Raw genomic sequence first — 23,275 nt, forward strand, 5'->3', positions numbered from 1 at the left:
TGAAGTTTTAATTGGGAGCTGCCGTCCCTTATTCTGAACTATTAAAGAACATGATGGAATGTGCTTTAAGCTAAACGGTCTACATGAATGTGACAGTAAGGCCATTTTCACTTTCCAATCACTATAACTAGAGCTCTTGCAGGTAGTAAAGATCCCTGATCTCATGGCAACAAAATGCATGTTTTATTGCCTCATCCCATAGTAGATTGTGAAATGAATGACTTACTACTACATTCATGTAATTAAGGGCCGTGGGGGTGGCGAGGGTAGATTTAGAATCCTGTTTCACCGCTCTGAGCTCGCCACCCCGAATCAGAGTGATCTATAAGAGTGGAGAAAAGTGTGTAGGAGTGCAGTATGAATGACACAATGTTTTTGCTATTTAACATGTTAGCACTATGTGTATGTGTGTGTGTGTGTGTGTTTGTGTCCTCTGAGGGGTGTAAGTTAATCAGTTTGTATGTGTTTGTAGTGTGCGTTGGAGGAAGTGTGTGTTTTGCTCCATCAGTTGCTCCTCTGACTTCCTCCATCCTCTCCTCAGATGACGACGTACGGAGCTTTTCTCCACAAAGGAGCCTTCTGTAGGAATTATTTCAACCTCCTGGACTTGTTAGTGGTGGGAGTTTCCCTCGTCTCCTTTGGCATACAGTGAGTAGAGTTACAGACACGTTTCCCTGCCTATTGTTTTACAAACAGCAAAGATGCAACAGCTTATTAAAAGTTTGTTCTTTATGCATCGGAGCTGCAGAGCCGAGGGTTGGAGTCGTTCCTGTATGTTTTCAGGTCCGTCCATCTGTCTGGCCAGTTCCAGGAATTTCTTCATGTTTGCCACAAATGTCCACTTGCACTCAAGGATGATCTGAAAAGATTGTGGTCAGAGGTCAATGTGACCTCACTTCCCTCCTATTTTCATGACATCACAGGGATACCTGGTGGAAATTTCATTCCATCTCACAAAATACTTTTTTTTAGCAGGATCATATGTTTAGACATGTCAACTTTAAAAAAAAGGTATTACATTAAAAGGGTATGATTGTAGACCTGCTCTATTCATGCCCTAATAAATTTTTAACTGTTTAACAGTTAAAAAAAAAACACAGACTAATTCGACAGGACAAGTGGTAGAAAATAGATGGATGGATGGAATGTGAAATAATGTAAAATATGTAAAACATGGAACCTTGTGCTTTTCGAGATGCTAAAACCACAAGTCAAGAGAAGTTAGGGATTGGAAGCACTTTTGAAAAAAAGCATTTTTTTTTTTAGGGATTTCTGATTATGGCGAATGACATTTTGGGGAGTGAGTTCCAGAGAGTGGAAGCAGCACACACTTTTATACATTTTAAATGCAGTAAGACACAGAGGCATAAATCAGGATGCAGTGTTCCCAGTAAAGTGAAGCTTCACACATTTGTTTCCATCGTTTAGGTCCTCCGCCATCTCGGTGGTGAAGATTCTCAGGGTCCTTCGTGTTCTGCGACCTCTGAGAGCGATCAACAGAGCCAAAGGCCTGAAGGTGCTGTTCAACAAGTCTACATTCATTACCACAATCCTATGTAAATGAAGGAAATCTAAACAAGTGTATCTTTTTGTAACAGCACGTGGTGCAGTGTGTGTTTGTGGCCATCAGGACGATCGGCAACATCATGATTGTCACTACTCTCCTCCAGTTCATGTTTGCCTGCATCGGTGTGCAGCTATTTAAGGTCAGCATGAGGTTAAAACAGCACACAGAGCTATATTAAGACATTTCATTAGTTTATGCATCATCAGTATGAAAACGATGAGTGTTCCTCCACAGGGAAAGTTCTACCGCTGCACGGATGAAGCCAAGTCCAGCCCGGAGGAGTGCAAGTTAGTTTAGTTTGTCTTGTACTTCGACAGCAAATGATCTGTTTTTAGGACCGAACCTTAATGAGTGATGTCATTTCCTCAGAGGCACCTACATCCTGTATAAAGATGGAGACGTGAACCAACCGACCATCCACAAACGACTGTGGCACAACAGTGACTTCAACTTCGATAACGTCCTCATGGCCATGATGGCGCTGTTCACAGTGTCCACCTTTGAGGGCTGGCCAGCGTAAGACTCACACACTCACACGACCTCGATTAAAACTATACAAATGTGATTTGTCAAAGTAAAAACTTCAGATTGAATCAACATTTAAATCAGGTTTGTTATGTATATTTAGACATGAGAGGCGGCACGGTGGTGCAGTTATTAGCATTGTCTTCTCACAGCAAGAAGGTTCCAGGTTCGAGCCCCGGCTCGGGCACGGGATCTTTCTGTGTGAGTCTGCATGTTCTCCCTGTTCCTGTGTGGGTTCTCTCTGGTACTCCAGCTTCCTCCCACAGTCCAAAGACATCAAGAGGGGACGAGGCTGATTGATACTCTAAATTGACTGTAGGTGTGACTGTGAGTGTGAATGGTTGTCTGTCTCTATGTGTTGGCCCTGTGATGGACCCCCTTGCCCAAAGGCTGCTGGGATAGGCTCCAGCCCCCCCCCCCCCCCCCCCCCCGCAACCCTTAACAGGATAAGCATTAGAAAATGCATGGATGGATGGATTCAGACATGAGATGTCTCTCTCTCTCTCTCTCTCTCTCTCTCTCTCTCCCAGGTTGCTATACAAGGCCATCGACTCCAACAGGGAGAACCTTGGTCCCATTTACAACTACCGCGTGGAGATCTCCATCTTCTTCATCATCTATATCATCATTATCGCTTTCTTCATGATGAACATCTTCGTAGGTTTTGTGATCGTCACATTTCAGGAACAAGGAGAGAAAGAGTACAAAAACTGTGAACTTGACAAGAACCAGGTCAGAACTTTGGAAAGCGTGTGTGTGTGTGTGTGTGTGTGTGTGTGTGTGTGTGTGTGTGTGTGTGTAATCAGACCTTGTTGTTTTTTGCTTTGTTTTCAACATTTTGAGTGAGGGAGGACGTCACATGATCTGTCATGTGGAGTCGCCAGCTGCTTCTTTTCTCCTCATCATGATTTTCCTTGTTGGATTCAAATAACAGCGACCAATTTTTCTTTTTCGGCTTGAGAGTCAATCCATGTTGTTGTGTCTGTGTGCAGCGTCAGTGTGTGGAGTACGCTCTGAAGGCTCGTCCTCTGAGGAGGTACATACCTAAGAACCCGTACCAGTACAAGTTCTGGTACGTGGTGAACTCCACCGGCTTTGAGTACATCATGTTTGTGCTCATCATGCTCAACACACTCTGCCTGGCTGTGCAGGTAAGAACGGATGACACCTAGAACAGGATGACCTTGTCAACATCAATTTAAATCCTTTATTTCTCCACATCTGTAGGAGATAGAAACATTGAATTAAACAGAAAGTTCACTCAGAAAAATGAGAATGAAGTAATCTTCTCCTCACCGCCATGCTGATGGAAGTTTGGATAAAGTTTTTCAATCCACAAAAAACTGCTGCAGTGCAGGGTTTTGTTGTTTAAAATCTTTACCCGACATTCCATCAGCACCAGGGCGAGCACGCAGTATTATTATTGAAAATTCCCTTTTTGTCTGGGAACTTTCCCTTTAATCCAAAAAAGGTTCGAAATTTGTCTGTCGGCTTGCCTTTGTCCCACTGTTTATTTAACGTAAAAAAAAAATCAATTTAAAAAAACGACTTGGACTGCTGGGTTGAAAACCATTTATTTGAGTCAAATGAAGTTATAAGCAAGTCGATGTGATCCACTAAAACTTGGTAAGAATTCTCATTTTGAGCTTTCACGTTTTCCTTTATTTCTTGACAACTTTTCACTTTTATCACGTTCTTTTTAACACCCAGATCTGTTCTTTTTATTTATCCGATTTTCAAAACGGGCTTGTTAATATGCTTACTGCGTATTTTCTTCTAATTACAAAGAACTCAATGTTATACTAACACAGTACTCTGTTCCTGCATCTCTCCCTCTGTGTTCCTCAGCACTACGGCCAGTCGGCACTCTTTAACTACGTAATGGACATTCTCAATATGGTCTTTACTGCTGTTTTCACTGTGGAAATGGTTCTTAAACTCATTGCATTCAAACCCAGGGTGAGTTATATCACACACGCGCGCGCACGCGCACACACACACACACACACACACACAAAGGAAACAGACGGGTGTCAAAGGAAAGAGAAAAACCTACAAAACCTAGTGTACATATGCACATGGCCCCTCAGAGCCATAGATAAGACAATATTCCGTTTGAGGTGTTTCCATGAGTTTCTTATATAGTATTTCATACTCTCATAGACACACACCCACTTTACACCTCTGTGCTCTACAGTACATTTGAGATTTTCCATATAAAATTTGACCTGAAACCATTTCTGTCATGTTGCTACTTGGCATATTTTGAAAAATTTCTCACTGATGATGCAGCTTCTAGCCGAACACTGGCTGGAGACTGAAGCCGTGTCGTGAAGCAGTTTGACTGCCGCATGTGTCACACAATCTTAATTCAATCAATAATCACTTCCTCAGACAATGACTATTCAAGTTAAGGTCACCAGAAAATGCTGTTTACTCAATAGAATATTGTCTTTTTCAAGTTAGTATTGGAATATACTGTATGTTCTCCAGCTTCCACTGGGCCAAAACCTTAGAGGGACACTTTATAATTTTTGGATTTCTTCCTAATTTGTCACCCGTCTGTGTTGACATAGATCTATATTTGCATTTTGTATAGAGAAGCACGTGTGAATGTCTGAATGCTGATTTGTTCCTCTTCCTCCTCGACATGACTGCTGGGCCAACAGCTCTTTGTAGCGAAGAAGGACAGGATGCTAGTAAGAGACTAGTGTGGGGTGCAGTGCAGACCTTGTCCTAAAATAGCCCTCACTGTCTGTCAAGTTTTTTGGCAGCAGTGCTCGTCCCTGTAACGTTAACAGTTTGGGTGCAGATCTAGATCTCTGCAGCTCAAAAAATAATCTTTATATGGCATTTCAATGTATTCACGAGCCCTTCAACAGTTCTGTGTTTTGAAATACCAGCGTTAATGGTTCTAAATGTCGTAATGAGAGTAAAGACCTTCTGTTTTTGCCGATCCTACCTGCCTACCACTCACTCAACCTCACTCAGGGCTATTTTGGAGACGCCTGGAATGTGTTCGACGCCCTGGTTGTGATTGGCAGCATAGTAGACATTGTTCTCAGTGAGATCGATGTAAGTAACATCTAACCGGCGCCGGCACCTCCTACTCCTTCCGCCCACTCTGCAGCTCTCAGTGGCAGGACTGAGGTTTCCTACTTTTTATTCTACTTCTTTTAATACTTTTCTCTTTTTCCTCTCCCTTTTCTTTCATCTTCTCATCATCTCATTAAATTCCTCTGGCTCATTACCACTCCTCCTTTTCTCTTCTCTCATCTGTCTTACTCTGCCCCCCCCCCCCATCCTCTCATTGCCATCTTCACCCTCACATCATGTCGTTCATTAACAACAGCACTATTTCGCTGATGCTTGGAACACATTTGATGCCTTAATTGTTGTTGGTAGCGTCGTTGATATTGCTATCACTGAAGTTAATGTAAGTACTCCCTTTTCTATCAACTCTTAAATTGAACTGAAGCTTTACGGGAGCATCACTCGACATTTGATAGATTTGTTTCTATTTTCTCCTTGAAAAATACATTATTGCCTTGCTTCCTATTCCTTTTAACTATGATACATCATGTCTTGTATATTTAGATTTTATATCTATGAGGCACTTTGTAAAGCCTGTTTTGACAAGTGCTACATCAAAAAACTGAATTTTTTATTTAATTGGAATTTTTTTTATTATTATTATTATGACCATTCTGTGTGAATTTTGAGCAGTTCAATATAACCAGTTTCAATTTTTTTCTTTCAGTGAAAAAAAACTGAAAAAGCAAAAGAAGGAATACAACAAATAAAGCAAACAAAAACGACGAATAATTTTTTTCTGGAACAGAAATCTTGCTTTATTTTTAGTGAATCCTCAAATATGCTGGCTGCTTTATCATCTACCGTTTTACTTCATCCTAATCTCCTGTGTTTTGGTTTACTAAATCACCGTGAACAGGCAGGATCAAAGTGCCATCAGCATCTCCCGTAAAGCTTCAGTTTGACTTGAATTTTTGTCCTACCGACTGTTTCTACTGCTGCATCTGTGTCAGCGGTTACCTTGAAGCTGCTTCATGTCTGGTGCTCAACATGTTTCAGTGCAGGAATGTTTGTTGCAGGAATCATGACAAACTGTGTGAAAGAACATGCCGCTAATAATTGTCTTTCTTTTGTAAACTGAAGCCCTGCGTCTGGTTCAGGTGTGGTTGTCTAATTCTTACTTTTGTTCATTTTGTTTCCATAGAAACTTGTAGAGGCAAGTATGACAATGAACAGGAATGTTGTTTGTGTGTAACCTGTTGTTGATAACAACTTTATCTTCGGGACCCCCCACCCCCACCCCAACAGTGCGAATGGATTAACAACTAAATCAGTAATGTAGTGATGTACTGACTTGGGTGTTTGACTCTTTAGCGACACATAAATCATTTTTAGCTCAGTTTAGTGTTGATCAAATTCAGTCACTTTTAAAATTACGAAGCTTTGATAGTTGAGGATCTCCAGTTTAATCAACCCCAAACAAAATCTTCATGGTTTGGCTCTGCACAGAAAAAGAAACTGACACAAAGATGAGGGGTTGCAGCGTGCAACTCCCCAACTGTTATCTAGTAATTTCCTGATCTTGAAATGAGTTGAATGATGTTGGGAATGTGTCCAGGAGAATACGGCGAATGCTATATCCTGCCAGTGACCCAGAACAAGATCTACAACGTGATCCCCAACTTAATCACTTTTTCTTTGTAATATTAACCGTCTTTCCATATTTTTTTTTTTTATCAACATCCCTCTATTAGTTTTGAGACGTCTAGCTAACAAACAAGTTAGCGTAGCTTTGTTGTGGAGGTAATCATATTGTTGACGGTGCATTTGTATGTTAAAACTGAGCCCAAAAATATGAATTAAAGTGGCACAAAACTAGTAAAGATACTGAGATTTGTAGTGCAAACGCCAAGAGGACCCGGGACCCACCAGTTAATGGTGAAGATTGTACTTCTGATGTCATACATAGTGATGGCGCCCCCCTCCCCCATCCTCCTGCCCCCCACCCTCCTGAGTGCTCTCATGTCTGAGCTGCAGTGCTGTTTTTCTGGAGATATATTTCATGTTTTCTGTGTTTTCTCAGTTTGTGTTCCAATGTGTGTGTGCCTGCATGGGTGTTTTAAACAAGATTTGTTTAAATTTGTGTATGTGTGTGTGTATGTGTGTGTGTTATTTATTGTTATGCATGTGTGTTTTATATGTGTATGTGTACTTAAGGGTGTGCTGTATGTTTTAGTATGTGTGTAGTGTAGATATATGTGTGTTTGGTATGTTGGGACATGATTTTGATTTCACAAGACTTTTCTTGTGAGATGGAACTCTGGTTTGCATTGCATGTAGTAGTTGACCAGATATTAGACTGTACCATTCAGTCATTTGTATCAGCTGATCTACAATGGGTTTGTTGGTTCAAACCATTGCTTGTTGCTTGCCTTTATGCATTCCAGTCATGAGTCGTGTGTTTATTTAGTTACTAGTCACCTGACCACTGTGACCTCTCCAAATGCATGCTGGGAAGCGTCAGCCATTCACCTCATTACGTAACATCCTGTCCATGTCCCACCTCTCACAGATGGCACTTGGCCACCCGCTCCATTCTCCTCCGGTCAGTTTTTTCCATAGAGCCTTGTGAAGTTTGCCCTTTCCTCTTCAATCTTTACCTCCAGACAGAATGGCCCTGGAGCTCAGAGCTGCTTGGAAAATGTCCCTACACAACATTAAGGTCCATCATCTGCGCTGAAGCTCGATCAGACTGCGATTTAATCACTATTTCTCCTTAAAGTTGTGTAGGCCGTCACATGGCTGATGTAAAGCATCAAAATGAGGGAAAACAGATCAAGTCACAAAGTAACCTGGATGTAAATCAAACCTCTTTTTTTTTTTTCCCTGACATACAATTTTTACTAAAGTTAAGCTACAATTATGGTTCTCAAACGAAAGAAATAGGCGATGCACGATAATATCGACACTTATTGCTCATTTTTCTAAGTGTATGGGTTTCGGCCCAATGACTGATATTTATATGATTTACTTTATACAGCATTAAGGATGAGTAAACAAGAAACAATATATAATTTAAGGGGCTTACTAGATAAAATAAGAGAACAGCTTTACTTCATTACCATATTTACATGTGTACAAAATGTACTTGTTTTATACAGATAACATAGACAAATATTTACTAAATTCTGCAAAAATAAGTTTGATATTCTAAGAAAATCCAATGTCGTGCATCCCTAAAATAATCCCACTTCAATTTACCATGCAGTATTCAGGTAAGCTTCTGTCAACTAAAACTTTACGAGACACGAATTTGGTGCTGATTTGTGTGCAGCGACTCTGATGGCGGTTTAATGCTGCTGAGATTGAGGTTCTTTGATGATCTTGTGTTTGTGTCTCTGTGAGTGATTGTCTCTGTGTTTTGTTCTGTCTTCCTGTAGTGAGCTCTTAAAGCTCAGAATGGAGCTCATGTGTAGCGCAGGTGTGTAGACTCCAGTCAGGTGCATGAACACTTCTGCAGCAACTCTCCTCTCTTTCTCTTAAACCTTCTCTCACCTCAGTGATTCATTCTGTCTGGTTTGACTCTCCGTCCCAGGATCTGCCTCTGGTGGTCCCGTCCCCCGTCCCCCCCCTCCCCCCCACCCCCCCGTTTCTCACTCTGTCCTTCAATCACCTCTTTCTGCACCGGACTGTGAGAGCGCCCTGCTATGGCAGTTTTGTTTGCAGGGCACCGCTGACGTGCATGATGTTGCTGCATTGCGATGAGTTCACCGATTGCCCCTCATCATCCAAATGTCTTGCGTGTGCGTGCTATGCTCCCCCAGCAATATGGCAATGCTGAACGCATGCTCCATAAATGCTGTGGCCAGGATTACCTAAAGAACCTCCTCAAGCTAATTGATCATTTCTGCTCATTCTGCACCTCATACAGACAGATTGTGAATCATTGCGCTGAGGGATTTCAATGAAGCCATATCTGTCTGGAGTATGTTTTCAGTGCTGATACTGCCTTCTGATAGGCCTGAGTAATCCCATTCTTTTGCAGTAAAATCACATTATCATTACAGTTCAATCAAACCACCACTATTATTGATGCTCCTGTTTCTAATTTGCACCTGGACTGTGTGTGCAAATGCTCGCTGAATGTGCACAACATGAATTGCAAGCAGTGACTGCGTATGGGTGCAGACGTGTGTGAGTGATGGTATTATCTAAATCATTTTTCTATGTTCAATCTCTCTTCGGTCAGCAAGCATTTTTTTTTTTTTACTTCAGCCAAACAATGTTTTTAAAAAAAATGGTTCAAATTAGCTATGTTACATTTAACCCATCTACTTTTTTTGATGAATGCCACTAAATGGAACAAGCCAGTTTTTAGGAAATACACTTATTTGCCATCCTCCTAAGAGCCAGACATGCATGGATAGCCTTCTCACCCATGTCAGCAGTAGTCGAGCTGACACCCACCGAGACAAACTCACTGCTAATTAGCTTAGCACAATAAATGGTAGTGAGTTGGAAGTGTTAGCATACCTCAATCGAAAGCTATCAACGATACTTTTCCTCCAAAACAGTCTATGCCTGCATTAGTAGAACTAGTTTTGTGCATAACATTTGTCAAAATCACAGGTTAACTATCATTTAAGAATCAGACCCAGCCAGAACTACTTTTCTGACAAACCTGCTGGGGGGCAGTGATTTCATGCAGCACCTCAAAATGTCAGCCGACAAAATAAATGCTGCTAATCATAGTCATCTTTGTAGTAGGCGGACCGCATCCGGACAAACCAAAATCCTCAACTTTTATCTGTTTGATGACGCAAAACAAGTGAATTTCCTAAAATGTTGGTGCGTTCTTTAAATGCAAACCATGTGTGATTTTTGTCAAGTCACATGTTGATATGAGTACAAACAGGAAAAGGTTCATAATTAGCCAAGGGTATGGTAGCAGCACAGTTTTTCACGATATTAATTTCATTGTCTAAATCTCACCAAGCATCTCAACCATGAAATCCATTTAATCTCATTAGTTATAACCATCACACCGGGGAGCGATAAAGTTGTGTCCTAGTCTTACATGTTACTTAGGATTTATAGTAAGTGTTGTTTGTCAGTCTGACATGCTAATGTGATGTCCAAGTAGGAATGTTAAGCTGTAAACTTGTTCTGTGGCAGTCTTTTGCAATGTTGTTTTTTTTTTTGTCTTTATGTCCTTAATGTGCAGAGACTGATACAGTAGGATGTCAGTGTCTGTCTCTGTCATAGTACAACAATAAGACAGTGTAAGGTGGTGCAGTAGTGATTATGTTCTGTCTATGTCTTGACTGGCATTTGATAAATCCTTTATAAATGTGATGTGTAAGTGTCCACCCTGTGTCTGTGAGACCTGCGGCCTCTGAAAAAGTCATTAATACAGGTCTTTGATTTTAAAGCCAACGGAGACTCCTCAGGTGGATGAACAGGGGGTAAGATGCTTGCCCCCACCCCCTTCTGTCAGGGCCACAATTTGCATTTCTTTGTTTGGTCTTTTTCTGTTCCTCTTGTTCTGTTCTTACCTCACCCTCTTGGATCTATCGCTTATTTCAACCTCATTTCTGTTCTCATGTTAAGGTTTCCATTTTGATTTTGATTTCTCCTTCTTGTTTGGTTGGTTCATATATCCTCAAAATGTGCTTTACATTTTCCTAAACCTTTGGAGTTATTTCTTTTGAGAAATGTGTGTCACTCAAACGTGACGCTGTGTGTCCTGGTAGGCGGGAGCTGTTTTTGGGCCGCTCCTCACGTTTGTACTGTTGACACTGCTACATGATCTCTGCTTCCACTCTTGTGTGGGGTAGTGACCCATGGATGACTCCCCCCCTCCTCCCCCCTTGGATCAGGTCACCCAGCTGTGACCTGTAAACCTCCTGGCCGACCTGTTGGGGTTGGTCCCACTGTGACTCCGCATGCAGTGACTCTGGACTGAGGGTGCCATGCTTGTGCAGATGTGTCCTGTCAAGTATGGCAAGGGTTTCTCCAGCATGCTTGCCTCCTTGCTTCCTCTCCTTGTAGGTCTGTACAGTGAGGGGGCTCCTGGCAGTGCTTTGGACTCAGACCAACAGAAACATATCAGCTGCAGCTGCACTGCATTTATCCTTGATTAGACGTCTACAGAAATACACAGTTTGTGCTGTTCAACTTAACTTAATTTTTCAAATCATCTCAGGACTGGTTTTGTATGATATAAAGATGCAATGCTGCTTCACAGCTCATATGTATCCAGTTCAGAACTCATCCTCCCATCAAGCACAGCCAGGGGCTCTGCATTCACTACATTCACTGGTCTGTCGCTTCCTCTCCTGATGCTGGATGGTGTCTTCACAGAACACTGAGGACAGCGCTCGCATCTCCATCACCTTCTTTCGTCTCTTCCGAGTCATGCGCCTGGTCAAGCTCCTCAGCAGAGGGGAAGGCATTCGCACCCTCCTTTGGACTTTCATCAAATCCTTCCAGGTGAGGTACAATCATTTAATCCAACCCCATCTGCAGGGAATTAAAGATGTAGGCGTTGACTTGCTCTAATGGACCAAATGAGTCACGGATGATGAACTTGCTGAATATCTGTAAAGAATCTGAGTTCTTTTTGTCCTGTAGTAGCTATAGTGTTAAATCATTCACACTACATAACAATTTTGGGCCCATTTGTGAATATTTTCACCAAGAATTAACTCATCATCACATTACTTATAGTTTGATATCATTTGATCCCAATGACTGTCAACTAGTATGACAGTCAACTGTTTATTCTAGATAGCCTAAATGTGCAAAACAATACAAAATTGTCCTCAAACTACTGGATTTCTTCACTTATCTTGAGCCAAATGAATAGATCGTGTTCTCTCACCTCGATTCACTGAGCCTCAGATGAAACGGTTCCCTTGAGTCCAAACTCACACTTTGAAAATCTCTGCCATCATCTATTGGAGTATATGATTTGGTTTCAGTCGTCTCAAATATCTAGTCTTAACCCTGGTTGGCATGAAGATGTAGAATCAGCTCCATGTAGGTGTGTGACTTCACCCTCTGTCCATGACACAATAATCCAGCTCAAAACTCTTGTCAACACAAGCTGGTTAGGTAGACACAACCAGGGATCAGAACATCTGAAACAGCACCAGTTCAAGAACCTCCACCGGTTTTGTGGAAAACAGCATCTGTGACTAAAGAAGTCTGCCAACTTCAACTTTATCTACTTTCCCCCCTAAAGGCTCTTCCATATGTTGCTCTTCTGATAGCCATGCTGTTCTTCATCTATGCTGTCATTGGCATGCAGGTTGGTAACTAAACCTGATTTAAACAGTTTTTCCTCCGAGCAAATTTTACACACAGGCCAATATTTCTCCTGCAGGTGTTCGGGAAGATTGCCATGGTCGATGGGACTCACATCAACAGAAACAACAACTTTCAGACCTTCCCTCAGGCCGTGCTCCTTCTCTTCAGGTCAGTGAGATTCTAGTGTAAGCATGGGTTATGTGACTTTTCAACCTCACATGATGAAGTGACATCTTAGTATTGTCATCAGAAGATGTTGGCCCACACTACCTGTAATAAAAGTGTTTATGATTTTCTGCATCTCTGTATCTGTTGCCCAGGTGTGCCACCGGAGAGGCCTGGCAGGAGATCATGTTGGCCTGTATGCCGGGGAAACTGTGCGACCCAGAGTCGGACTACAACCCCGGAGAGGAGATGACTTGTGGCAGTGGATTTGCAATCGTTTACTTCATCACTTTCTACATGCTCTGCGCCTTTTTGGTAAATGAAATCACAATGACCTCCAACACAAAGATTCTTCAGCACTTTTGATTGACAAAATTGCACCTTTTAACTGATGTTTTAATTACTGAGCAGCATATCACTTCACGGCCTCGTCACAGCCCTTTCTTATTTATCTGCTTTACATTACTTTAATTTCTAGTCTTTTAAATGTGCTTTCTTATAAAAACCCATTCATGCTTACAAATCAAAGAAACTATTTCATCCAAAAAAAGTCTCATAAACTTGTTTCGTGGTCCTCCAGATCATCAATCTGTTTGTGGCTGTCATCATGGACAACTTTGACTATCTGACACGTGATTGGTCAATTCTTGGGCCACACCATCTGGATGAGTTCAAGAGAATTTGGTCAGAGTACGACCCCGAGGCCAAGTATGTTATCGCTCTGAGAGTATTTCACCATCATTGTTTCTGATAATTACTTCCACTTCTTATATCTGTGTATTGTTTTCCTCTCAAACAGAGGACGAATTAAGCATCTGGATGTTGTGACGCTTCTTCGTCGAATCCAGCCTCCTCTCGGCTTCGGCAAACTGTGTCCCCATAGAGTGGCTTGCAAGGTCTCCCATACCTCAGTCTATTATTATTGGCTCATTTATTAAAGGCATAAATAAACTCAATGGATGTGGTCTCTTCTACCTTTTTAAAGTCCTGTATCTTCTCTGCTCTTTCAGAGGCTGGTAGCCATGAATATGCCTCTGAACAGCGACGGCACGGTCATGTTTAACGCCACTCTGTTTGCTTTGGTGCGAACAGCCCTAAAGATAAAAACAGAAGGTATGATCAAGATAGAAAATAATATATACAGTACAGACATATAGCATAGCTCAGTCGAATGTTCTCTTTTATCTGTAACTGCAGTCTGTCAGTAGAAAACGGTTGTGAACACACTTCTTTCCATGGGGTGCAGGTAATCTAGAGCAGGCCAACGAGGAGCTGCGGGCCGTAATCAAGAAGATCTGGAAGAGAACCAGTATGAAGCTGTTGGATCAAGTGGTTCCCCCTGCTGGTGGTCAGTGGAATCAGCCTGTTTGTTAATGACGTCACAGTCCTTTGTCTGCTGCTCACATGAAGTAGAAAAAATTACAGGAAACTCTAAGCTGTCATTTCACAACTATGAAAACTCTGATATATAAGTAAAGCTGCTGTTTCTGCTCTGCTCATGTTCTCCTAGTTCCCCTTCAGCACTGTGATTCTTATCCATGTTTGTTTAATTCTCCTTCCTGTCCTGGATGCTGATGGAGGCCACCGACTGTCAGCAGAGCTTCAGGCTTGCATGGCCTCATAGACGTCTGTGCAAGTGCATGTCTTGTCTTTCTCACTAATCTCACTCTTTCTTTATGTCTCTCTCCCTGTCCATCATCTCTGTCCTCTTCTTGCCGCTTGAACATTTACAGCTTATTCTCCTCACATGTTAATATCTTTGTATCCAAAACTCTGAAGCACTTCAGAATATTCTGAAGCAGTTCTGTTTTAGGGTGGTGGCATGGAACTAGTGTTGCCTCTCTCTCTCTGATATCTGTCCCCAGCGTGCTTGTTCAAAGTGATTCAGACCTCTGCTTCAGAATGATTCTCACACACTCTTACACACACAAAACAAAATTTAATGAAATGTAAAAAAAAAACAAAAAAACGTAACACATCATTCATAAAGACTGGTGAGCACTTTGTGGAATGTAGTGGGAATTCCATACAAGATAATTTAAAAAAAAAAAAGCATACATTAGCATAAACTGGTAAATATACGCAAACATACTGACGGGAATGACGCATACATGTGCTTGCTTGCATGTGTGAAAGTAGTAGTATATTAAAGAGTAAATAAACTAAAAATGGGGGTTGCTATAAAGTGGGCGGGGGGGGTAGTTTAAGGAGAGGTGCATGTCGGCAAGGTGGGTGCATGTACCAGGACTTCAGTGAAATGATCTGTTCAGGGACAATTAAGAGTCCAATAGAATCACTTCTTTTTTTAGGAGGAGGAATTTTCCCTCAGAATTAAGTCAAACAGACATTTTTGCTACTCTGGTCAGAGAGCGATGAAAACAGCATCACAGATGCACTCAGACGATCAGTGTCGCTCCCTCTGCCTTTAATTTGTTGGTTGGGGATGAGAGCTGGCTCCACTACACTATCTGGGATTCATCCAGTAGAGGGCAGTCACTCTACACATTTACAAAACAATAAATGCAAATAAATTGCATGTCAAGGACTTCAACAACGCTTTACTTCACTCATGCAGTACATTCGTTTTCTGCTGAAATATGCAGTGTAGAGGGTTTAGTTTCTCAACATGAAGATTTGCCTCAATCCAAACAATGATTATTATATCAAGAATTACATTAAAATTTTAAAAGTCCTCAAAAAGTAAATCTGTAGCAGGTGTTTAGAATACATTGATCTAGATTTTGAAAAGTCTGTCTCACAACTAAGTGAACAATTGACAATTACAAATGTTATGATTATGCAGTATGTTTTTTTTTGTATATTGACCAAAACCCCTGCTCATTCTGCCATCCTCAGCAGCTACAAACTGCAGAAGAGACAGGAAGACACAAGATTGAACTACTGACGGTGTTGAAGGAACACACCACCTTTTTGGGAAATATGTGTGTTTGTCTTCCTCCCCGGAGCCAGACAGGAAGATAAAAATCCTTCCCTCCTCTGTGTGTGGATTCGAGATCTGAGAGGCACGGAGACTTGCTTAGGGCGAGTTAGCTTAGCATTAAGAACGGTAGTGGGTGGGAAGTGTCATCATACACCTGTCAAACATCATCAAATGAACTTTTTCCTAAAACACTGCATATACATATATGACATCCGTCAGGAAAATAACATTCTAAAACGACTGGAACTGTAATTTTAGAATCAGACTCTTAGTCAGGACTGCGCTCCTGATTGACTTACTGGGTTCACTGATCTGACGCAACCCTGAAAAGACCTGTTGTAAATCTTCTTTTTTGTGACAAAAAGAGCGACTGCTGCCACTAATAATGGTGGACTGTGTACGAGAATCTGAGAATAATTACTTCTAGGCAAACCTTATCATTAAACTTTATGATTAACCTGTTATGCTGGACCTTATCTACAGTTTATTGCAATAAGCTATCCAGCAGTTAGTTGGTATTTGTTTGTTTCAGTTCCCTAATGCACACACAGAGAAGAGAATGGCATCATCTCTTTGTCTGGCTCTAAAGAGGATCGCAGAAAGTTATATTTCATCGAGAAAAAAAAAAGCTCGTGCATTCCTTTAAACTGATTTCTGTAAATCAATCTGAATCAAAATCCAACAAATGATGTAAATGATCCCCCTTGAATCATGAAAGGCTCTTCATAAACATAAATACATGATTTTCTATTCCTTTGGAACCCAGCAAAGGATTTCAGGTGAGGCAGATTGAGGTACAGTATATACACCATCAAGATGGATGTATATGATTTGGATATAAATAAGTCAGGTGGGTGGGTGGATTTGCAGAGTGCCTCGCTTGCCTGCAGTCGTAAGGTGATGGACCCAAAAACTGACGGAGGATAGATGAGGGATGAGTAGCGTCTCTCTCTCTCTCTCTCTCTCCCACCATGGTACTGTGACCTGCTGACACAGGAAGCATTTGTGTGGTCTGTTCACTCAGATGATGAGGTAACCGTGGGGAAGTTCTATGCCACCTTCCTGATACAGGACTACTTTAGGAAATTCAAGAAACGTAAAGAGGAAGGCCTGGTGGGTGCTCACCCCTCCCAGAACAACACAGCCATCGCTCTGCAGGTGAGTCTCGCCGTGTTTTAGTGCGACTCTGTCATGTATGAGAGAAAGCTTGTTGAAAAAATGTGTCCATATCTGAGTAATTTTGTCTGTAAACTGTGTCTTTGTGCATTTCATTAAACTACCATCAAGTGTGCTAATGTTGTGGTTTATGATCCAGCAGGACGTTCATGATGTTGGTGTACAGTATGAATCTGTTATCTATGTTTTCAGTGTGTCTTCCTGTGTCTCTGTCTCTCGATGTCGCAGATGTTGATGTTAAGTGTGTGTCACATCTCCAGCCATTACTTCATGTGATTTCCGTGCGACACTATTCACTCATCCACTCATGAAATTCACATTTAAAGCTTGTTGTCATTTCTGTTAGCTAAAAATAAACGATGTATGGCTGCACTGTCGCCATATATCATTCAACACTAAACACACCAGCTTGTGGTTTATTTAGGATGGAATATTTAGGAATATTGTGCTACACCTTTAAAAGGATTGATTTCTACTGCAATCTCAATCGCGAATCTGAACGCTGGATTTTCCAAAGGCTAAACAAAACTGAGGGCAGGTTACATTCAGGAGAGCACGTCTGTCTGTTTGTGTGCGCTCATCTCTCACTATCCGTCAGTCAGGTGTATGTGTGTGTGCGCGTGTGTGTGTGTGTGTGTGTGTTTGGTCATGGTTGTGACTGTATGTGGTCACACTTCATGTTGTGAGTTGTAAGATGAAGACGCCGGCAGTAGCGCTTAGCCTTTTTTATTGTCATCATGGTTACAGGCCGGCCTTCGCACGCTGCATGATATTGGGCCAGAAATTCGCCGAGCGATATCATGTGATCTGCAAGATGACGAGCTAGTAGACTTTATACCAGAGGAAGACGAGGAAATTTATAGGGTAACTGATTCAATTTTACCTGAGAGGTTGTGGCATTTAATATATTGTGTTTTTAAAAAGATGATGCTTTTCCATGGTAATGTCCACATAAGAAAAAAAAGAACTGATCAGCTAAATCTGTCATAGTTATGTTGTTGTTATTATTTTTACAGCTACACAATTTAACTTTGTTTATTTAATTTATTTTGTCTTCCTGTGTTTTTCTCCATTTCAAATTCAATAAGCAGTACATTCATTTTGCCCACATGTCTAGAGATGTTCCAATTCTGAAACCCTAACTTGCACAGGGGCCAATGCTGATATCAGTGTGTAAGGAAAAACAAAACATCTGCATATCACAATAAGAGCCATAATTTTGTAAACATCAAAGTTTTATTGGTGGGATTTTCTGATGTAAATTCTCAGACTTTGTTATATATCAATCAGTTCCTTGCTGCTCTAAAATTTGTGGAAGCACAGCACAACTTCCTGTGTCGGCCACTGTTTCAGAGTGATGAAGAATGGATGCCCTGTAAGTAACATTAGTCAGAGATAACTGAGCTGGCTGGGAAGAAGCAGGGTGTTGGATCAGTGTAAAAACTGGCATATACACTGATACCAATCATGCGTCTTTAGCCAGTATCGGTGGCGCCTCCAGTACTGATATCGGAACAACTCTACATGTGTCATATCCCATGAAACCAGCTTGTGAACTTATATTTTGCTCATATAATTTCTGAACAAAAAATCAGCCCCCAGACTTAACATCAATAGCATATTTTATCTGCTTTGTCAGCGATGAAAGCCACGGTGGTTTGACTGTGAGTCTTCTTTCACAGCGTAACGGCGGTCTCTTCGGTAACCATCTGATGAACGGTGGCCATCGACGGTCCAGCAGCCATCAGACTAACGCGACGCAGCGGCCTCTTCAGGTGCAGCCACCACCTCACTACGCTCATATGGAGCAACCGGTGGGACGCCTGTCTCGAGCCAACGCCATGTCCCACACCAACCACCATCACCACCACCACCATCACCACCACCGCCACCACAACTCCTATGGCAAGTCTCCCAAATCCACCAACATCAACCTCAACAATGCCAATGCGTCCAGTCTGCCCAATGGAGGTCACCGGCGCTACTACGAGCATGCGCCTCCCAACGGCTACCCGGGTCTTCGCAGCTCCTACTATGACTATGAAAAGGCCCGGACCCCACAAGGTCAAAGGTACCAGCACACTCATCATCATCATCAGACTTTGCTCCGCTGCAGCAATGGTTTGTGTGTCAGAGTCCCACCTAAAGCAGCCATTGGTGTTCGCTGTGTCTCTGAACCCATGTTGCCGTGGTCCAATAACTTTCCAGATGTTTAACATGAAAAAACACATCAAGATATTTCCAACTGCAAAGTTCTTCTTGAAACAAAAACAATTTGAATTTATTACTGCACTTAAGTGCCATTTTGCACCATCTGTGATATGATCAGTACATCATTACAAATCACCCTCATGAGAGAAGATGTTCACGTGATCAGTAGCGAGCTGCTATAGGTTTAGTGGCACTTCGTAGAACTGATTGTCTTCCAGGCTTGCGGAGATTTCTATGTAGCAGAGGTACCGAATCAATATCAGGGGCAAAGCATTGATAGCATCAGGCTTTGTTTCCTTTCTATAAGACTGAATTGAGAGTTAAGAAATCTTTTTGTGTGAGTTAAGAAATCTTTTTGTGTGTAAGAACAAATTTAAACATGAGAACATTTCATTAATGTAGTCCATTGTTGTTTTCACAGCCCTCAAAACTGTACTGGGTTTATTTTAGCACAGCAACAGTTGAAAAGTTTAAAATCTGTATTGCCCACCTGTAGCCATTTGATTGGGAGATAATGACAATTCCATGTTTAAACTAATACGACGAATGATTGAGCCAAAGATGGCTTTCTGCGAGACAAATTCAAGACTTGGGACTTTTAATTTCTAGCTGAAAATTTGATGGGAGAAAAAATGGTTTTGTCCATTTTAGATAATTCAAGAAAAAGATAATAAAGGTTATATTTCATCAGCGCCCATTTTTTCTTTGCCAGTGTTGTCCTCTTAAGCAAGGATTTTGTAATTGTAGAAGACCTACACAAGAAAAACTCTGGCAATATGGGTACAATTAAGGGAGTTCCTGATCAGAATGCATGTAATATTACTCAATGATCATTGCTGACAGTAAGTCTAGGAGCTTCCATAGATAAGAAAACAATTGCAGAATTTTTTTTTTTTTAATTTCATTTTGCTCCAACCTGAGTGGCTTTCTCAAGCAGTGCAGTATCACAGAACAGAGGAATTATATGACTGGGATTACTTTCTTTGCCTTCTGTAGCAGTAAAACCTGAGGACATTATCTGTCCTACAGGCAGGCTCCTGCTTCATATCTTACCTTCCCGTTTCTCAAACCTTTTTTTGTAAATCCTTCATTCCATAATAGATCACAAACCTGCTGTCGCACTGACAGTTAATTTCATAACTTGCTCTCTTATCTCCCTCATGCTTTGTATAGTCAGCCACTCCAGTACTGCGCCTGTTTTTCTCCAACGCCCAATAAGTTTGGGGGACAATTTCATTGCCACCACTTAAAAGAAAAGTATTTTTTTTCCTTATCTGAAGAAAAGAAAATGGAATTGTCATCCAGTACTGGAGTGGACGTCTACGTCATGCTCTTTCTTCCTCATACATATATATTAGAATGCTGTATATGTTTCATATACTGTATGATATACAGTATATATGCTACACTTTTTCCACCCGTTACTCTGTGTTTTCTCCCTCTCCTTTCTCCCTCCTAACTGAAATGCTTTCTCTCAACCATCCCTCTGCTCTCTTGGACAGAAGGCGCTACTATGAGACCTATGTTAGGTATGTTTTCTAGGTTTGGCTCCAGCAGTACCAGCAAAGAGGGACTTTTCTTTTTTTCCTGTTCATTGATTTAATTTTGACTTGATCGGTGAATGGTTGCATCCTTGCTAAGTCACTGTTATGTACTATATGCTGGCCAGTCATTTGTCTGGTTATCGTCGACCTCTTTTCTTCTGACACAGTTGTGTCAATGCGATAAAGTAAATAAGATAAAATGACATAGATGTGAGTGGCCAGCATATCCCTGAGAGCAGCTCGGCTTTCTGCATGTGACTGCTAAGTGCTTGCTCGGAGGAAGGACTCAGATGTTCACAGACAAGGGAGTGTATGAGAATGTGTACTAGCAAACACTACTACTTCACTAGAGTCCACACTCCACTCACTCCATGACTAATGAGGATGCCAAAATAGATGATGCAGATGTTTGTTAAAGCCCCAAACCTTTGCCTGCTGTCTCCTGGGTTCGCTATGATGACTCGATTCATATTAAAAGGAGTTTTCAGTTGCATCGCTGCCCCCTGTAGGCTTGCATCTGCATGGCAGTGCATGGCCCTATTCTGGTGATCCCCCTGTACAGCAGAAGAGCCCACGCTAACCCTCGTGTCCTGGCTCTAACTCAGGTCCCACGGAGGGGACAGACGCCACCCCACCATCCGCAGGGAAGAGGAGTTTGATGAAGACCGCTTCTCTGGGGAGTATTACAGCGGGGAGGAGTTTTATGAAGACGACAGTATGCTGTCAGGGGACAGGTAGTCTTTTTGGCTAGCTTTTTGAGAATTATGGAGCTGTGTTTTGTCTTTACAACATGTTCATTGAAGCTTTCGTAAGAAACATGAAAAGTTTATGGATTGTGTACTCCACACCTTCCTTCATGTCCTTTGTTGACTATGTTGAAAGGTATCAGAACAGTGATACAGAGTATGAGACTCCCAAAGGTTACCATCACCCTGACAGTTACTATGACGACGATGAGCAGCCTCTCTACCACGACTCAAGGAGATCACCAAAGAGACGGTTGCTTCCTGCCACACCTCAAGGTACGTCAGGTATTGTCCAGCGGCACGATCTCTACTCTTTATGTATCCATGTTTTGTCCAGGTAATTCTTGATAAATTAGCCCCAACAATTATTTTTGTGCAAATTTGTATTGCTTTTTATTGGACAGTAAATATATGCTGTTTTAGAGCAAGACTTCTCAGTGGCTTTAAATCAATAAATGGATTATCCTTTGCAAAACTTCAAAAACTACGTGTTCAGGGCTAGCTATAATTGATCCGTGTACATTTGCTACTCTGGAAAAAATAAAATGTCCCAAAGCTCATTTCTAAATCATGGGTTGCTTTCACCCTCCTTCTTTAAGCGATACTTCATCCATAACTAGTATTTGTTCTGGAGCTTTTGAAGTCAATTTTTTCCCTACGTGTGGCTGGTCCCTACTGCACTGTGGAGCCATAAAGAAGTGACCCAGGGGGAAAAACACCTTTCTGGGGTCACCCCTATTTGAGAGTACTTTAGAGGCAAAATGCATATTTTAGGTGAAGTATCGCTAATTCAATGGAAATGAACCGTGGAGCATTTTTCATCTTGGTGTGGTTTGTTTTGGAGAGCCTGTGGTGAACATAGTGATCATACTGAGAACAGTTGATGGGGTTACGGCCATATGGTTCTTAGTAGAGTACAAACGAATTTATGGTGTGTTTATTTTTATGTTTTATGAGAATGAGGCTCTAGCTCGATTCCCAAAGAACCAGGTGAACAGTAGCAGCCCACAAAGAAGAAGAAAAGGAGATAAATACATGAATACAGGACGCAGGACCTTCCTCCTGCATTTGTACTCTTACCTCAAACACAGCTGACCAATTAACAGAGCTCAGCTGTAGATGTTGATATTGGCTGAAAGTGGGTTATGACATCAGAAGATAAATATCAGTTTGTGAGACTGTGATTTTTATGCAACATTTCAGATCACTTTAATTTCTGTGTGGTAACAAACCAAAGGAGAAAATGCTCCAAGTTCAAATTCATTGCCTGATTCAGACCAGAGCAAACAAAGAAAAGGTGTGAAAGCACCCTTAACTCTACTAAATGCACGAGTACCAACACATTTCACTTAATGATTTACTTTATCAACCAGTTTTAGATTGCTTTTAGTTTTGCATGCTGACAAAACTTCCTGCATGAGGTCACTCACTACTCCACACCTGGCTTGTTCAGCTCACAGGAGGCCATCCTTCAACTTTGAGTGTCTGCGCAGACAAAGTAGCCAGGATGAGCTTCCACATCAGCGTACTGCTCTACCACTGCACCTTATGCAGCACCAGGTAACAATAAAGTCACAAGCAAACACGTCACATGTATATAAACGATCAAAATGTCACAGCAATGGAGGAGCTGCAGTCGTGGCGATACTGCTGCTCTGTCTATACTCATGTCTGTCTCCTGATCTGTCAGGTTATGGCTGTAGCAGGCCTGGACTCCAGCAGAGCCCACCGCCTCTCCCCAACCCGCTCCACTCGCTCTTGGGCCACGCCCCCTGCCACCCCAGCCAGTAAAGACCAGTCACCATACTATACCCCCCTCATCCGTGTGGACCACCCACACAGGGAGAGCGCCGCTAGCAGCCAAGTATCTGTGCGCAAGAGCTCCTGGTACACTGATGACCCCGAGTTCTCCCAGAGGACGTACTCACCTGTCCACCTGCAGGTGCCACTCGAGTACCACAACCAGTACCACCAGAAGAGAGGCAGCGCCACCAGCCTAGTGGAAGCGGTGAGTTTTTTGGTGGGGACAAACTGGAGTTTGACAAACAAGATCAAC

The 23,275-nt window shown here is 41.9% G+C and overlaps 1 protein-coding gene across 10 annotated transcripts in view; it reads left to right on the plus strand.

The window, feature by feature from the left end:
- cacna1da (calcium channel, voltage-dependent, L type, alpha 1D subunit, a) overlaps positions 1-23,275 on the plus strand; it is a 64,556-nt gene that overhangs the window by 38,156 nt on the left and 3,125 nt on the right. For 5 of the 10 annotated variants that reach the window (XM_086199565.1, XM_086199571.1, XM_086199570.1 and 2 more), the window contains 26 exons: positions 542-648; positions 1,429-1,516; positions 1,599-1,706; positions 1,802-1,854; positions 1,937-2,083; positions 2,623-2,824; positions 3,085-3,243; positions 3,941-4,051; positions 5,445-5,528; positions 10,558-10,590; positions 11,489-11,617; positions 12,372-12,437; positions 12,513-12,604; positions 12,757-12,916; positions 13,182-13,309; positions 13,401-13,497; positions 13,612-13,714; positions 13,848-13,949; positions 16,567-16,700; positions 17,466-17,582; positions 18,401-18,789; positions 20,432-20,458; positions 21,079-21,207; positions 21,356-21,495; positions 22,673-22,779; positions 22,910-23,227. In XM_086199565.1, the coding sequence (XP_086055691.1) occupies positions 542-648; positions 1,429-1,516; positions 1,599-1,706; positions 1,802-1,854; positions 1,937-2,083; positions 2,623-2,824; positions 3,085-3,243; positions 3,941-4,051; positions 5,445-5,528; positions 10,558-10,590; positions 11,489-11,617; positions 12,372-12,437; positions 12,513-12,604; positions 12,757-12,916; positions 13,182-13,309; positions 13,401-13,497; positions 13,612-13,714; positions 13,848-13,949; positions 16,567-16,700; positions 17,466-17,582; positions 18,401-18,789; positions 20,432-20,458; positions 21,079-21,207; positions 21,356-21,495; positions 22,673-22,779; positions 22,910-23,227 (3,330 nt within the window). The remainder of the gene's footprint in view (positions 1-541; positions 649-1,428; positions 1,517-1,598; positions 1,707-1,801; positions 1,855-1,936; positions 2,084-2,622; positions 2,825-3,084; positions 3,244-3,940; positions 4,052-5,444; positions 5,529-10,557; positions 10,591-11,488; positions 11,618-12,371; positions 12,438-12,512; positions 12,605-12,756; positions 12,917-13,181; positions 13,310-13,400; positions 13,498-13,611; positions 13,715-13,847; positions 13,950-16,566; positions 16,701-17,465; positions 17,583-18,400; positions 18,790-20,431; positions 20,459-21,078; positions 21,208-21,355; positions 21,496-22,672; positions 22,780-22,909; positions 23,228-23,275) is intronic. The other 5 variants (XM_086199568.1, XM_086199573.1, XM_086199575.1 and 2 more) reach the window with 3 other exon arrangements.

This window comes from Aulostomus chinensis, chromosome 3, assembly GCF_037954235.1.
Source record: "Aulostomus chinensis isolate RoL2024-O1b breed Wild chromosome 3, RoL_Achi_v1.0, whole genome shotgun sequence".
NCBI classification, from domain to species: domain Eukaryota; kingdom Metazoa; phylum Chordata; class Actinopteri; order Syngnathiformes; family Aulostomidae; genus Aulostomus; species Aulostomus chinensis.